A 16,158-nucleotide genomic window follows, 5' to 3' on the forward strand; every position below is an offset into this window, starting at 1 on the left:
ATCCAGCACTGCTTTACTATCCATCTGACCCCGACATGAGAACTGATCTCATCGCTCCATCTCAGCGGCGGTCGTCCCCTTGGATGCGTTCTCTCTGCGTGGCTTCCATGGTCACCGGTCTTGTTTGTCGGCCATTAGTCAATCCTGCTACGCGTCCTACCCAGGCCCATTCACTTCTCTTCATAGTCAACGTGATGCATCTCTCGTATTTGAGTTCCCTGATACTCATTTTACTTCTTCTGTCTTTCCCTAATTCCAAGCACGCATCTCTCCTCACTTAATTTCATTTCCTGCATTCATTTAATTTTCCTGCAGTATCGATGCCTCTGATCCATGCGTCATGGCTGGCAGTATGCGCTCACTGAAAAAGTTCTGCACGCACATCGATATGCCGTTTTCCCAGACAGCTCGCATGATGCAATTAACCAAAGTAAAACTAAACTAGATTCTGAGTTTTATTTAAACATAGGCATTGGTTATGTTTATTTTCATTATCATGTAACTCTCAGCCGAGTTATCATTGCGTGCGTCTGTTTATCATTAACAACAACCGTGGGTCAGTGTTCAATGGGACAGTGATATCGTATTACATTTCTCTTGGCCAGTAGCGTAACCAGACTCATAAGCCCCCTCACCTTTATACAGTGAGATGCAATGCACAGATTTTAAGCATTACCAAATGTTAGGTTACCAAACCATCCCATGAACTTTGATCCCTAGTGTGATCAAAGTATGTTAACTTGGATTGTCATGTGACGTAGTGTGAGCAAAATATGTTTTGTGTTAAAAGTCCAGTATCAGCAATAGCCACAACCCAATTATTCTTCACCTCGATTCGGAGAACCATAACAATTTGGGGTTGCTATTCATTTTATAATCTATTATGTTTTGTCGCATGTGTGCCATCTCATTTGTATTGTCTGACTCTTATGTTGTCTCATTTGTTTCAGCTTCCCAGTAAACATATAACGTTTGTCCAACCGTTTCAACCACATGATGTGGGCCCAACATGTGTTTGCTGGGTTATTTTCCTATTTATAAGTTATAGTTTTAAAATTATTGGGTACATAATTCGTTACGTTTTTGCTATGCACGCACCATTCGGCACCCTGGGCACCCTGCAAAAGGGTTGTTCTATCACAGGAGTGCAGTGCTGAGTCAGATCCCCACGTGGATTCTCCATCTCATGACATGGTGTCATGTATTACGATTTTACCACTGCTATATTATTTGTGTAGGGGTGTTAGAGAGAGAACCGTTATGCATGGCAGCTTATGGGAAACAAACACAGTGGGCGGGGCTACGTGAGTGCACGGGGGGGGGTGCTCTCAACGACGTCCGCACCAGGCAGCCCGGGGCCCCACCCCTCAGCGGGGGTGAAGTATAAAGGGGGATGTGTCAAAGGGCTCGGGGCAGAATGTTAAAGCTAAACCAGTGAAGACCGAAGATCGTCTAGCTAGAGCCCTGGACTCCCCTGGGACGCCGCCCTTGTCAGGGCCGCGCAGGACCGAGCCAGCGGCGTGGTCCCGAGAACCAGAGCTAGTGCTCTGGGACTCCGGGTACCGTAGCCCGACTTACCAGTGTCGGGCCAGACAGCCTCCCCTAGCCCGTTAGTGGAGGACTAGGAGGTAGGTCAGAGATAGCTAGCAGTGTATTCCCAGCTAGCCGGGTGAGGGGGCCGATACCCCCTCTAGTATTGTATGTCCACAGTTGTGACTACTTGTACGGAATAAATACGTGTGCCTCACCAACGGTGTCCAAGAGTCATCAACGGTACTTCATCTGGTGTCAGAACAACTACGAACATGGACACGCGCCAGACAGCTCGAGCCGGAGTACCGCAGGTGGAGGACACCGCTGAAATTGTCGAGCCCGAGACGGCTCAACAAGACATCGTGTAGCCGGGGCCGGACGCATTCTTACCGGGGCATCAGGATGAAGAGGAGCCGCCATCAGAAGGGCTGAGGCTGGCTCACGCGAGGCTGGCGGAGCTGCTTTACGCCGCTGCCGCCACACTCGAACACATCACGCGGCTGGGGGCTGGTGGACCACCACGGGGCGAGGAGAACCGACGTCCGATGCGCCTTCCCGCCATCTCAACGGATTCAAACTTTGAATCTCCCGCCATCGCCGCAGCAGCTGCTGAGGGCGTGGCCGGCCTGAACCTCGGGTCCAACATCGCTCTCGCTGGGGCTGCCGCGTCACCGCCAGCGGAGGGAGCGTCATCACGGCTGCGACAGGCGATACCATCTGCCGTTCGCGCCGAAGCGCAGCCGAGTTACGGGGACCAGGGAATTCTGCTGGGACCATCTAGGGCCGGGGTTAGTGGACCTCATTTGATTCCGGCCCAGACCGTCGTAAGAGGGGACGGGGACCCTTTCATCGCGGTCCTCAATGTGGGGTCGTAGACAGTGGTAGTTCCTCAAGGGACGGTGCTTGCTCACGCGACGCCGGTGCCCTGCGAGGAACCTGTTGCGAATCACGTCGGCACTGCTCCCCGGCCGCACCCACATTCGGACAGCGATGGAGGGTGGCTCGATGCGCTTTGTGCGGGATCGACGGACCTGTCAAATTCAGAGCGCCAACAGCTTAGAACGCTACTGCGGGAATTTTCCGACGTTTTCAGTCGGGACAAATACGATTTGGGTTGCACTCATCTGCTGCGTCACCATATTGACACGGGTGACAGCGCGCCAATACGCCAGAATCCGTTTCGGTTAAGTCCCGCCGAAAAGGACCATGTCAAATCGGCTATTGATGACATGTTAGCCACCGACATCATTTCTCCTTCCACCAGCCCTTGGGGAGCGCCGATTGTCCTGGTTAAAAAGCAGGACGGCTCGTTGCGGTTTTGCGTTGATTTTCGGCGCCTTAACAAAATTTCGGTTGCCGACGCATACCCGCTCCCACGGATGGACGAATCGCTGGACGCCTTGGCGGGAGCGCGATTCTTCTCCACACTGGATTTACTTTCGGGATTCTGGCAGCTTCCTCTGGACGATGATTCAAAGCCTAAAACTGCTTTCCGTACACCGCACGGCCTATTCCAATTCAACCGGTTGCCGATGGGCTTACACTCAGCGCCGGCAACTTTCCAGCGTTTGATGGAATTGGTTTTGGCTGGATTGCAATGGGAGTCGTGCCTGATTTATTTGGATGACGTCTTTAGTAAAACTTTTGACGAACATCTCCAGAGGTTGCGGGCGGTTTTCCTAAAGATGCGGGCTGCTAATTTGAAATTCAAACCCCAAAAATGTCATTTGTTACGCGATTCGGTGTGTTATTTGGGGCACATCGTGGGGCGCTCAGGTATTGCTACCGATCCCGCCAAAACGCAGTGTGTCAGCTCCTGGCCGACTCCCACCTCGGTGGGAGAGGTCAGGAGTTTCATTGGCTTCGCGTCGTATTACCGACGGTTCGTCGCTGATTTTGCGACGATTGCCAAACCCCGACACGCTTTAACATCAAAAGGGGTTCGGTTCCACTGGGGTCAGGAGGAGGAGGCTGCTTTCTGCTCCCTTCGGGACGCCCTGGTAAAAGCTCCTCCCTTGATTTACCCCGATTTTTCGGAACCATTTTTGCTCGACACCGATGCGAGCAACACGGGTATTGGGGGCGTGCTTTCCCAGGTGGTTGACGGCGTGGAACGGGTGGTTGCGTACGGCAGTCGGGTGTTGTCTCCAGCGGAGCAAAGATATTGTGTCACCCGTAGGGAACTGTTGGCAATTGTCTATTTCATCCAACAGTATCGCCCATATCTGTACGGTCGGCATTTCACCGTCCGCACAGATCATGCGGCACTGCAGTACGCCCTGCGAGTTCAACAGCCATCGGGACAATTGTCCCGATGGTTGGAGATCCTCCAGGATTTTGATTTCGAAACCACCTACCGTAAGGGCGTTCGCCACACCAACGCGGACGCTCTGTCGCGCATGCCAACCACCTCCGAATGTGCATGCCTCCTGGGGTCGGGACATTGCAAGCCAGCAGGGGACATGCCGGTTCCGGTCCTGGCGGCCGCCGCCGCCGACGAAACATTGCTTCCAAATTCTATCGCACAACAGGGAAAAGATTCCCTGCTGGGTTTGCCTGTTAATGAATGGGGGCGCCTCCAGATGGAGGATACCTCCCTCCTCGCGTCGCGTCGTCGCGCCGGGGAGGCGGGGCGGGGGACGGGTGATGCCGACGCATGGGAAATGCACGCGGGGTTGCTGATGCATTGGGACGGGAAATCCCATCGACACCGGCTGGTGGTCCCTTCTGGGTTACGGGGTAGGGTGGTGTGGGCTGCTCATGAGCGCCTCCTCCACCTGGGTACCCAAAAGACCCTCGCCTTGCTCCAGCTTGATTTTTTTTGGCCAGGCATGACGAGGGATGTCGCAGATCTGTTGGCATCATGCCCTCGGTGTGCGCAGCGAAAACCACCAGCACGGGAGTCAAACCCGCCTTTGCAGTCTATCAGAGTCTCCAGAGTGAACGAACTTGTCGCGCTGGATATTCTGGGGCCATTTCCCGCCACCCCTAGGGGCAATAGATATTTGTTGACCGGGGTGGAATACTTTACGCGCTGGCGTATGGCCTGGCCCCTGGCCAACCAGTCGGCAGCAGCCATCGTGGAGGCCTTTGTCCAAGGTTACGTCATGGACAAAGGTGCTCCGGAGCGGCTGCTGACCGACCAGGGAAAACATTTTTCCGGCAAACTCCTCCAACAGGTCTGTGAGCTCCTGGGAACGAAAAAAATTTGTACCTCTCCCTATCACCCGCAAACTGACGGGATGGTCGAGCGTCTGCATCGAACCATCACGTCTATGTTGTCGCAGCAGGTTTCGGACTCACAGACCGATTGGGACTTGCAAATTCAAGGGGTCCTGGCAGCATACAGATTGGCCCCCCATGCTGCGACGGGATTTTCACCCTTCTTCCTCATGTCTGGCCGCGAACCTGACCCACCTGTTCGGGCACAGCTGCAGATCCCCGCGCCGCTGGGAAAAACTAAATTGGCCCACCATGTTAAATTTAACCTTGCGAAATTGACTGAGGCACGGGATGCTGCCATGCTAAATTCCAACAGGCGTCAGAAAGCGAATGAGCGCCTCAGACTGGGTCGCGCGCACGTGCTACAGTGGAAGCCGGGGGACAGGGCATGGCTGCACTGTCCCCAGGTACCACTCGCGACCTCCTCAAAACTGGTGCGGCCGTGGCGGGGCCCCGTCGAGGTGGTCGAGGTTTTGCGGCCTCAGTGCGTTCGCATCAAATGGGGGAAGCGCCGGTGGTTTGTGCACCCCTCTAGGCTGAAACCCTTCGTTGCGGTGCGAGGCCCCACTCCACACACGCGTGGCCAAACATGTGGGGGGTCGGCCGACTCAAAGGGTCCGTCTCTGCTGCTCTCGCCTGACGTGTTGCCGGCTGTCCCGCCCCCAGGTGCACCAGGAATGACGGGCTCCCGCCCAACAACCCCTACGGGGGATGCCGAGGGTCTCGCAACATCAAGCGCAGACTCACTTCGAAATGGACAGCTGCCACCGGATGGTCCGCCATCCGGGGTTGCCCCGTGTGACGGGCCTGCGGCAAGGACGCGCGCAAGAATGCGCAGACTCTTGTGATGCACAAAAAGAAGAATTTTATTTTTTATTTTCACGTGTATGGTTACTGTGCGCTGCGTCGGTGGTGTGCTCCTGGCACATTGTGTTGTGTTGTGTGTGTGTTGGGGGTTCCTTGCGATTTGTATATACGTTGCTTTTACGGAATTCGTATTTATTCGGGGGGGGTGCGTCGGGTTGTTTTCCCTTCTGGGTTTTCTGGTTCTTGTTGTTCTCTTCGCGTTATGTTGAAAAATAGTGAGGCACACGCGCGGTCAGGGGGTAAATGCGCTTTTATTGTCGTTTTTTTTGTATGTTGGCAGCCGGGACGGCTGCAAGCTATGCGGGGGGGGTGATGTAGGGGTGTTAGAGAGAGAGCCGTTATGCATGGCAGCTTATGGGAAACAAACACAGTGGGCGGGGCTACGTGAGTGCACGGGGGGGGTGCTCTCAACGACGTCCGCACCAGGCAGCCCGGGGCCCCACCCCTCAGCGGGGGTGGAGTATAAAGGGGGATGTGTCAGAGGGCTCGGGGCAGAATGTTAAAGCTAAACCAGTGAAGACCGAAGATCGTCTAGCTAGAGCCCTGGACTCCCCTGGGACGCCGCCCTTGTCAGGGCCGCGCAGGACCGAGCCAGCGGCGTGGTCCCGAGAACCAGAGCTAGTGCTCTGGGACTCCGGGTACCGTAGCCCGACTTACCAGTGTCGGGCCAGACAGCCTCCCCTAGCCCGTTAGTGGAGGACTAGGAGGTAGGTCAGAGATAGCTAGCAGTGTATTCCCAGCTAGCCGGGTGAGGGGGCCGATACCCCCTCTAGTATTGTATGTCCACAGTTGTGACTACTTGTACGGAATAAATACGTGTGCCTCACCAACGGTGTCCAAGAGTCATCAACGGTACTTCATTTGTACAAATTGTGAATAATCAGTTCTTAAACAATGTAATGCGGCATGTATTGCGAGCATGATTTTTTTTACTTTAAACCTTTTGTCAAGCAAATTTGTTGTAGAAATCTGGTCAAACTTATCAAAGCGTTGCCAAACTTTGGAGATAGAAAACAGCACGAAATGTATTCGCCTTGCTGGCCAGTGTGACTATGTCATCATGTGTGATGTCATCTTGCGTTGTAACTCGTCATGGATAGCATTTTAGAATCCATTAAAAAAATTTACCCACGGCACACCACGGGAAGGGGAGTAGAGTCGATATAATTTACAGAGAAAGCAAGAGGAACGGACGTCAGGATGGAAGTCCCCAAGACAGACAAAGGAGCACGAGGCAGGAAGAGGAGGAGGGGAGAAGGAATGACTGGGCCAAGTTGTCACTGACGATGTGATGGTGGTGATGATATGAATCGGAAGAGAGGGGGGAGAGAGAAGGAAGGAGCAAGCTGTCTTTACAGGGAGCAGCGAGGATGGATTCAGAGAGGAGGGGTGGCCATATACAAGTCCCGAGATTTCAGGAATGCTTGAGCTGAATTTCGATTTAAAGCTTTCGTGACTGCAGGGATTCATCTTCTTGGTTTTTTCGGTAAAGTCACGTAGAAGGGAAGTAATAAAATAATAAAAATAAAACATAATTGTTTCATTTTATTATGTTTTATTTTTATTATTTTATTACTTCCCTTCTACGTGACTTTACCGAAAAAACCAAGAAGATGCTTGAGCTGAATTATATATATGTACAGGATTCTCTGCTATACATAAGGGATGTGTACCTGGGAAATGTTACAGACAGTCCTCGACTTACGAACGCTTCATTTATGAACGTCTGTACTTACAAACCAGCTTCCATGAAATATAAAAAATATAACATTGACTTGAAACGCGAACTCGCAATTCCAAACTGAACTTCGGAACTATTTTGTTCAGAGGAGCGATCCTCCATGAGGTGTAATGAGTCGGCCTCGCACTGGGAGTGTTTACGCGTGTGTGAAAGTGTGATTGTGTGCGAAGCGGTAGTGTAGCGGTTAGCGTGCTGCGCTACGAAAGCGGCGACCCGAGTTCAATTCTTGCTCATGGCCAGCACCAGTACCTGGTGTGGTGCGTAAACATCATCACTGGGGAGACAAAGGCGGCCAGGCATGGCGTTGGCCATTCACCCCCTCATGTGCTGTGCCGGCCTTCATCAGCGCTGCTCGCAAACAGCTTGCCTCAACAGCCTGTTAAGGCTACACGGGAGATCATTGTGTGCGTCTTTGTGTGTGTGTGTCTGTGTGCGCGCGTGCCCCGTGTCTGTGTGTATAATTGTGGTGACTAGCTTGTTGTCCGACAAGCTAGCAGTATTTTTTTTACAGCGTTGCATGTAAATCTACAATATTTCTTAATTATGAGTGTAACAATGCTTCCCTTTGTGTTAAACCTTAACACATTTCATGACACTGACCTTAGGGGTCGTCCATAAATGACGTCACACGATTTTTGACCCCACCCCCGCTTCGTCACACGGCGTCACAAAAGTCAGACCCCCCCACAAATATGACGTCACAAAACGCTGCCCCCCCCCCCAAAAATAAAACATGCTTCAAATCGCTTTAAACTATTGTCATTGTAGTGCATATTTAATGTGCCGCTGCACCCTGATGTTGTAGGAGAAAACATTTATTAAAAAGTCTATTTAATTAAGTAGAACGTGTTGTCTATATTTAAAGTTGCACATTTTGATGTGACGTCACATTTCTCAAACCCCCCCTCGTCACATCGTCACGAATGTCTGACCCCCCCCCCCCCCAGGTGCATGACGTCATTTATGGACGGCGCCTTATCGGAATTTTAGTAGTGCATTGTTGTGTTCCGATTCTAAATTACACTGATTTTCCCATATACATCATGTTAAAATCAGTGGTTATGTTCCTATCTGAAATTTCTGTGGGAAAAAAACGTGAATAAATGTCGGTGTACAAAAATGCATGTGATTTTAATAAATACAAATCGAGATGGTTGAAGAGCTTGCTAATTGAGGCCTCTTGGGGTGAGCAATGCTGGAGTTATGCAAACTAAGGGGTGGGATCAGCTGCCTCTTCATCTGACGATTAAGCTGGAGCTACAGGATTGTTCACCAACGGTAGCTGCCTCTCTTCTGTGCTCTCCTCTGGCCCTTCTGGCTCGATTGCAGAACGTTTACAAATCCATCCAAAGACAGCTGGGACAGAATGTTTGTTCTGCTGTTGGCACAGCTCCTTTTAGCAGTGAAAGCTACTGGTCAATGTCCTGTTAACTCTAGAGCTGCGTTCTCTGGATCATCCTCTCTGAAGGTGTCTATTGCTGCTTCCAAATAAATAAATAAAAGCCTCCTGATAATCTTTTTAAAGTTAATATTTTTGGTGGTGGTGATGTCGTTTTATTGTCCTCTTCCTCAGCTCGTACTTGTCCCAACTGCATAAAAATAATTCAAAATATTTATACAGGAGGAATCCGATGAGCTATAAAGCTCTTTTACACAGACGTCCAGTAAGGGCAGGTCAGAATGTTACAACAAATAAGACAAAAACACAGAAGGAGTGTAGGAAAGGTAAACAACTCACTTTGAAAAAATATACAAATAAAACTAAACTTTTATTTTACCAGGTAAAGCCCAGAGCTATTGGCTTCTCTTTCAAAAGCGACCTGGCCACAAGTAATAGCTCAACGAAGTGGTTTATCATGTGGAAATTTATAGCAGCAAAATAATCTATATGCATATTTATAAAAACCGGAGGACCCGGAGAAAAAATCCACGCGACCATGGGGAGAGCAGGCGTCAGGGTCAGGATTGGACTCTCGACCTGTATACAAGGAGAGGAACATAACATCACACCACCATAGCAAATTGCATCAGTACATCAATTCCAAAGCTTGGTAAAGGCAGTAAAACAATAGCAAAAACAGTCCTTGACCACACCAAGACAACACAATCCCTCAATGAAATTGTACATAAACATTTAACTATCGATACATTGTTAAGAGTAAAATTTACAAATCACATTGGCAAATGTGGCTGTATCCAGCATGAATCTTCTGCTTCAGAATATCATGATGTCAGGGGAGGAAATGAGGTCGTTTCAGATCCTCATTTGACAGATCCTCGCCGTGGAACTCGAGCAACCCTATGATGTCCGACTTCTTGACATTGCCAGCTCCAACTTTACTCTGCCACATGGATGGATTGTCCTCCACGTGGCAGAGGGATTTTCAGTGGTACTCGCTAATTGAAAACAGTTGGTATTGCATCGAAAAATAGTCCGCTTTTATTGCGTACGTTACGAGTAAAAAAAAAACGCATATTCGAAACGGTACACTTATAAGGAAATATGTTCCGTAATTGCAATAATTTGTAGTGGATGATTCCTGTACGTGATGGATATGCGTGTTTTTTCTTGTCAAGGGACAAGGCGGGCGGATATGGAATCCAGGCGCTGGGCGGGATGTTCGTGGAGAGTATCCACGGAGACTTCCTCAATGTGGTGGGGTTGCCCCTCCACCACGTCTTCCGCAAGTTCGGAGAGCTCTACAACTGCGAAGCTGCCACAGTGAGTAACGCACCCCAGTTTCACGCGGCCCACTACAAATATAAACCTGGAAGGAATTTTTGGGAGAGGTCCTCTGTGAAAAATTTCTTCCAGGGCCAGTGCACTGGGGTGTACTGCTTGGTGAGATTTCCAAATGGATTCTACGTATTGGGACGTGGTGCTGACATGATACCTCTGTAGTGGGTTGTGTAGAACTTGGCATGCCAGAGCTACCTCTGAAATCCCTTCAAGTGATCTTAATTCAACGGTGTGGGGGGACAGCACTTTCACATCTACCCTGTTTCAGAACAACGTTTCTCGCATGGTAGTCCAAGTTATATTTATGACTGAATCATGCCATGTGTGAGTGACATGCCATTCCTTGAACGATCTGCCCAGTACATTTTAATAATTAACAAAGCTGGTTAGACATTGTGCTATGAACTCGGTGACAGTTTGAACTGGTCCTGGCTCTGGTTTTCACCAACCCGCATCGACCAGTGTGGTGAAGTATGGTCAAACCTCACGACCGATAGTTGGGAGGCCTTAAACCAGCAGCAGCGAATTGATAAAGGGCTGTAGTTTGTTAATTTACTTTAATGGTGTACAATACAGTTTGGAATTAAACAGCATCCAGATGCAACCGCATCTCAAATGCCACAGCCACAGTTGCATTTAAACACGGGTCTTGCATTTGACATAATGGCGAGGACCCGTGGAAATAAACTCGATTGCTGTGGCAAAGGAATTGTACTTTTGACCGGTGCTTGGCTCTGGTGGTTGTATTGCAACGACTCTGCTGACAGTGCTGATTGTGCAATTGTGTTGACGCAGCCCTTAGTTGGCGATCCTGCTGGGCCTGTCTCTGCCGTGCCCAATGGCGCTGCCGTGTGTGGGGGAGGAGACAAAAAGGGGACGGCCCGGCGAACGCTAGCAGCGGCGCAAGCAGAGGCAACGGCTACGTCTATCTGAGCACCGACCCGGCCGATGTTGGGTCATCGTCGTGCTGCCTTCCGGCATATGGCGCCCCATTATCATTAAGTCCTTTTTGCATGAAGTTGAAATCAATTCAGTTCAGCTGATTAGGCTGAACCAGGGTTTCCCAAACTGCAGTCCTGGAAAATCCACCATGCCCCACCTTTCTGTGTCTGCCAGTGTCCATCCGTGTAAAATGCAAGTAAAGTCGTTAAACACTGCACTTGCCTAATGCTTGCTGATTGCCTTGTGTTATTAGAACAGCGCAAATACCAAATTAACTCATGATTATGAGAACATTAGTGTCTGCTCACAGGCCAAACAAATGGAATTGGCCAAATATTCCTTCAGAGGGTCCTCTTGAACATGCTTCCTAAAGGGTATTATTATTATGATTGATATCACTATTTTAAGGTTTTATTTTTAAAAAAAAACTTGTTTTAAATCGATTCATATTATTTCATGTAAAAAGGGCCATTGGTTAAATTGTAAAGGTCTCAAGTGATCTCCTGCCATCAAATCGAAGTGGCAGAATTCTTCGGCGTCAAATCTTGGAATATAGGCCCAAAACACAACACCATCATAATCACTTACACCAACCGCAGTCCAGCCATGTGGTACAGCAGTTAAGAAAGCTCAACTCACAGTTGGGATGTAGCGAGTCCAAATTCCAATTGCAGAGTGAATCCGCATGTGGTCTCTATAGTTTGTGGGAAATTAACAGTAGGTTCTTCTATAGAGAGATTAGCCCCTGCCATGGGAATGTGGGATTAATCATGAATGGCTCAGGGTTGTCAATCGAAATGAGTGCCGCCCTAATTTTGTTTGCACAGGGAGACGCTGACCTTTGACACAGATGACAGAAAAACAAAGTAGGCCGGGAAAGATGGCAATAGTTTGGGGAGATCTTCATTCAACAGTAGATTGATCAAGGCTGGTGACGACGGTAATAGTATAAGTGATTCGAAGATAATATATCAAGAAATTTTGAAACGCAACATTTTTTTGTTTAGTTTTAAGTTATTTCAGCTCCCAAAAAAATATGGCCTGAATTAACCTGCTTTTATGCAGGGCTGGATCAGCCTGAACGTTTGACATTGCTTTTGGCCTCGCTCAAGACAATAAAAAAAATATACAATTACAATCATCAGTGAAACAAATAATATGCCTCTGGTGGAGTTGTGACCATTAAGCTGATGAGGAGTGAGCAGAACCCACTACCTGTTAATAGTTGTAATGTTGGTGTCTGTTGACGTGTTTTTCAAGTTTAATTTATTAGGTATAGCCCTGTGAGCCATGCGGCTCTTGAGTCGGGTGCAACCGCAACAAACAAAATATGAACAGAGAACATCTTAAAGCGACGACGCGCAACAGAAACATCCTGGATAAACCAGGAAATCCTCCAGAAAAAAATACACCGTATTACAACGCTGTGTGCAAAAATCCCAGTATGATGCAAGTCAAACAATAACAACCATAAGACATTTCGATTTAAAGCTTTCGTGACTGCAGGGATTCATCTTCTTGACTTTACCGAAAGAACCAAGAAGATGAACCATAAGACAATTTAGATTTAATTTATCAGGCCAACTCCGCACTTCCGCAAGAAACATGGCTTAACCATATGTTTTCGAAATCACCAAAATATAGCTATAAAGACAATGTAACAACAGTAATCATAGGAACTGTGATTCAAATGTAACAATAAACGATATACATAACATGTACGACCAAACTTGCAGCCACAGCTGGCAGCATGACACTCCCATTGTATGATGTGTGAGTGAGGCAGTGGTAGTGTGAGTGAGTGTATGATGTTGTGAGTCAGCGTATGATGAGTGAGTCAGTGGTAGTGTGAGTGAGTGTATGATGTGCGAGTCGGCGTATGATGAGTGAGTGTATCACGGCATCCTCCCCGCCATCACGGCCTCCTCCCCGCCATCACGGCCTCCTCCACGCCATCACGGCCTCCTCCACGCCATCACCGCCTTCTCCACGCCATCACGGCCTTCTCCACGCCATCACGGTCTCCTCCACGCCATCACGGCCTCCACGCCATCACGGCCTCCTCAAGGTCAGGGTTCTTGAAGTAGATTTAACAGCGGGTCACGTAACCAAATTTGCATGCGCTGCCAGTTTCAAGTTTTGTGAAGGCTATGTGATGTCACGCATCACTGCAACAGACGTTATTATGTTACGTGGCATCGTGGCGTCGTGACACATGTACATGTGACCACTAATCTGTACCTCCTGTATCCAGGTGTCTTCATCTCTTCTTTATGCCATATCCAGGTCTCTCATCTCACAGCTCTCTGTATTCTCTTGATACGTCAGCGACCAAGATCTCTCGGCGGGTGACTCCAAGAGTATTCACGACCTGAATTTGTCTCGTAGGTCCCCAGTTTAAGAACCCTGCATGAGGTTTCATTTGAAATTCATGGTCCGAGGCTGTGCTTGTAAGTGGTTGTAGCCTGTGTATTGTAATAGTTTTCTCTTCTGCGTTTCACTGTAGTGTAGTCGTATGGTATTCTAAATCTCGGTAGGGACCTTTGGTTTGGCTCACCACACCAAAATATTTGGCCACGTGGCGAGGGCTGCACGATCCTTGCCGCGTGCCTGAGTGTCGCTCCCTCTTTGGGAAACTTGCTTAGACCATCTTCGGTGGAAGTACCGCACGTGTGCAGTGAGTGGTTCACCTGTGTATCTCTGCCAATCAGCCTACCCACAAAGCGGAGTTGAGTCTGTCTGGAAGAAGGGCATAACCAGTTTTACAGTTTTAAGTTTAAATGTTGTGAAGAGCCATTTCAATGCAGGAATACTGATATCGAGCTTGGTGTTACAGAATCAAATCACAGGCAGTACAATTCCACAGCTATACGAGCCTGATTGTAATTAATTTTTACCTGTATCAATTAAAATATAATCCTGGTTATATGAGGGTGCATTTATTTTTGTAAAACACGTGGAGCTCGCACACCATTGATTGGGGAGGGGGATTCTCTGGTTTCCCCTTCAATCCTAAAAAGTCAAACCAATGCTGGAGAGATAACTTGGTCAAACTCCTCATTGACGCAGGAGCCTCCTGAAAGAGAGTCTTGAGACTCGGTGAAGCATTCCTGGTTAAATAAAGCGTATTGTATTTTTCGATTTCAAGCTTTCGTGACTGCAGGGGTTCATCTTCTTGGTTCTTTCGGTAAAGTAACGTAGAAGGAAAATAATAAAATAATAAAAATAAAACATAATTAAATAATTCTCACGACGTTTCGGCCACAACGCAAGCAGCCGTCTTCAGGTGGAGAACAGGTCTGTCGAGAAGGCATTCAGACTCTGCTTTCTCGACAGACCTCTTCTCCATCTGAAGACGGCTCGTTGACTTTACCGAAAGAACCAAGAAGATAAAGCGTATTGTGTTTTACTATTTACTGAATTATATTTTAAAAATGCCGATGATGAAATCACCTGGATTCATTCGCCCGTTCGTGTCAGCAGCTAAGCAAAGTTGATCCTGGATAGTCCATGGAAGGATGATCACCATACAGACTAAAGGAACCATAATTAAAACTCATCTGCCAATAGGGAACTTTGCATGCCAATTTAAAAAGTGTTAAAACATTGTTAAAATATAATTCTCATCAAGCCTGGTGGTCTATCTTCTAGCCTATGTGCTATGAAGAAGGGCAATCGCCTGAAAAGTCTTATTTTTTCCTCTAAAGGCCAGTGCTGTTGACGGACGTTGTTATGGCAAACGGAGCCTTGTATTGCGGGTCTACGTGGTGGCAGCAGAGGACAGTGAAGTAGTATCCATTGTACATTAACTTCTTTCGCACCGCACGTAATCAACCGTGCTAATCGGAGGTTTATATCTCTGCTCCCAGTCCACCGCATTGACCAGCGTGGTGAAGTATGGTCAACTAATGTCCTGTGGGGTCAACAGTGTGGAGAGGCCCTCGCCCATCCTCGCATGTCCAATAAAAATGTTACTTTTTGCTTTCATAGATTACCAATCGGGACGGAAGGCCGCGTATGGTGGGATAAAGTGTAGGTAACTCCCACTTCTTCCCAGGCCCCGTCCAGCGTAGAAGAGTAGGCCAATCACCAAGCGAGGGTGTCTCGTGCTTCCTCCGGTGGAGGCCCTTTTGTCAGCAGTTGTGAGAGCAAGGCACTTGCAGGGTTGCGCCTTTGCCCATGCGGTAGTGCAGCAATGGGCGCGCTGCGCTACGAACCCGGCACCCAAGCTCTATTCCCCCACTCACAGCCACCAACACCAGTGACGACTATCTGGACCTCCTCTAGGTCGACTCAGTCTGAAGTGAGTACCTGGTGCGGTGTGTAAACATCGCCACTAGGGAGACAAAGGCGGCCGGGCATGGTGCTGGCCACCCACCCCTTGTGTGCCGTGCCGGCCTTCATAGGCGCTGCCCGCTGACAGCGCTTGCCCCAGCAGTCCAAGGCTACAGAACGGGAGATCTGTCTACACTACAATATATAAAGTGTCGCTGCAATGACAGCTCTGTGTGAACATCACTTCGGAAAAGCATTATGAACCTAAGAACCGATTTGCTTTTACTAAATCATAAAAAGACACCGACCGGGGGGGGGAGGCGCGGGGGAGGGGGGATGAGGGGGAGCGCGGGGGGGAGGAGGGGGGCGCGGGGGGGGAGGAGAGGGGCGCGGGGGGGGAGGAGGGGGAGCAAGGGGGGGAGGCGCGGGGGGGAGGAGGAGAGGGAGGGGGGGAGGCGCGGGGGGGAGGGGGGGAGGCGCGGGGGGGAGGGGGGGAGGCGCGGGGGGGAGGCGGGGAGGCGCGGGGGGGAGGGGGGAGGCGCGGGGGGGAGGCGCGGGGGAGAGGAGGGGAGGCGCGGGGGTGAGGAGGGGGTCAAGGGGGGGAGGCGCGGGGGGGAGGGGGGGAGGCGCGGGGGGGAGGGGGGGAGGCGCGGGGGGGAGGGGTGGAGGCGCGGGGGGGAGGCGCGGGGGGGCGGTGCGGGGGGGAGGAGGGGAGGCGCGGGGGGGAGGAGGGGGGTCAAGGGGGGGAGGCGCGGGGGGGCGGGGGGGAGGCGCGGGGGGGCGGGGGGGAGGCGCGGGGGGGCGGGGGGGAGGCGCGGGGGGGCGGGGGGGAGGGGGG

At 50.1% G+C, this 16,158-nt stretch overlaps 1 protein-coding gene across 4 annotated transcripts in view; it reads left to right on the forward strand.

The window, feature by feature from the left end:
• Positions 1-16,158, forward strand: part of LOC144950917 (uncharacterized) — a 71,799-nt gene that overhangs the window by 23,639 nt on the left and 32,002 nt on the right. For all 4 annotated transcript variants that reach the window (XM_078881091.1, XM_078881090.1, XM_078881093.1 and 1 more), the window contains one exon: positions 9,941-10,085. In XM_078881091.1, coding sequence (XP_078737217.1) covers positions 9,941-10,085 — 145 coding nt within the window. The remainder of the gene's footprint in view (positions 1-9,940; positions 10,086-16,158) is intronic.

The sequence above is a fragment of the Lampetra fluviatilis genome, chromosome 60 (assembly GCF_964198595.1).
Source record: "Lampetra fluviatilis chromosome 60, kcLamFluv1.1, whole genome shotgun sequence".
Taxonomy (NCBI): domain Eukaryota; kingdom Metazoa; phylum Chordata; class Hyperoartia; order Petromyzontiformes; family Petromyzontidae; genus Lampetra; species Lampetra fluviatilis.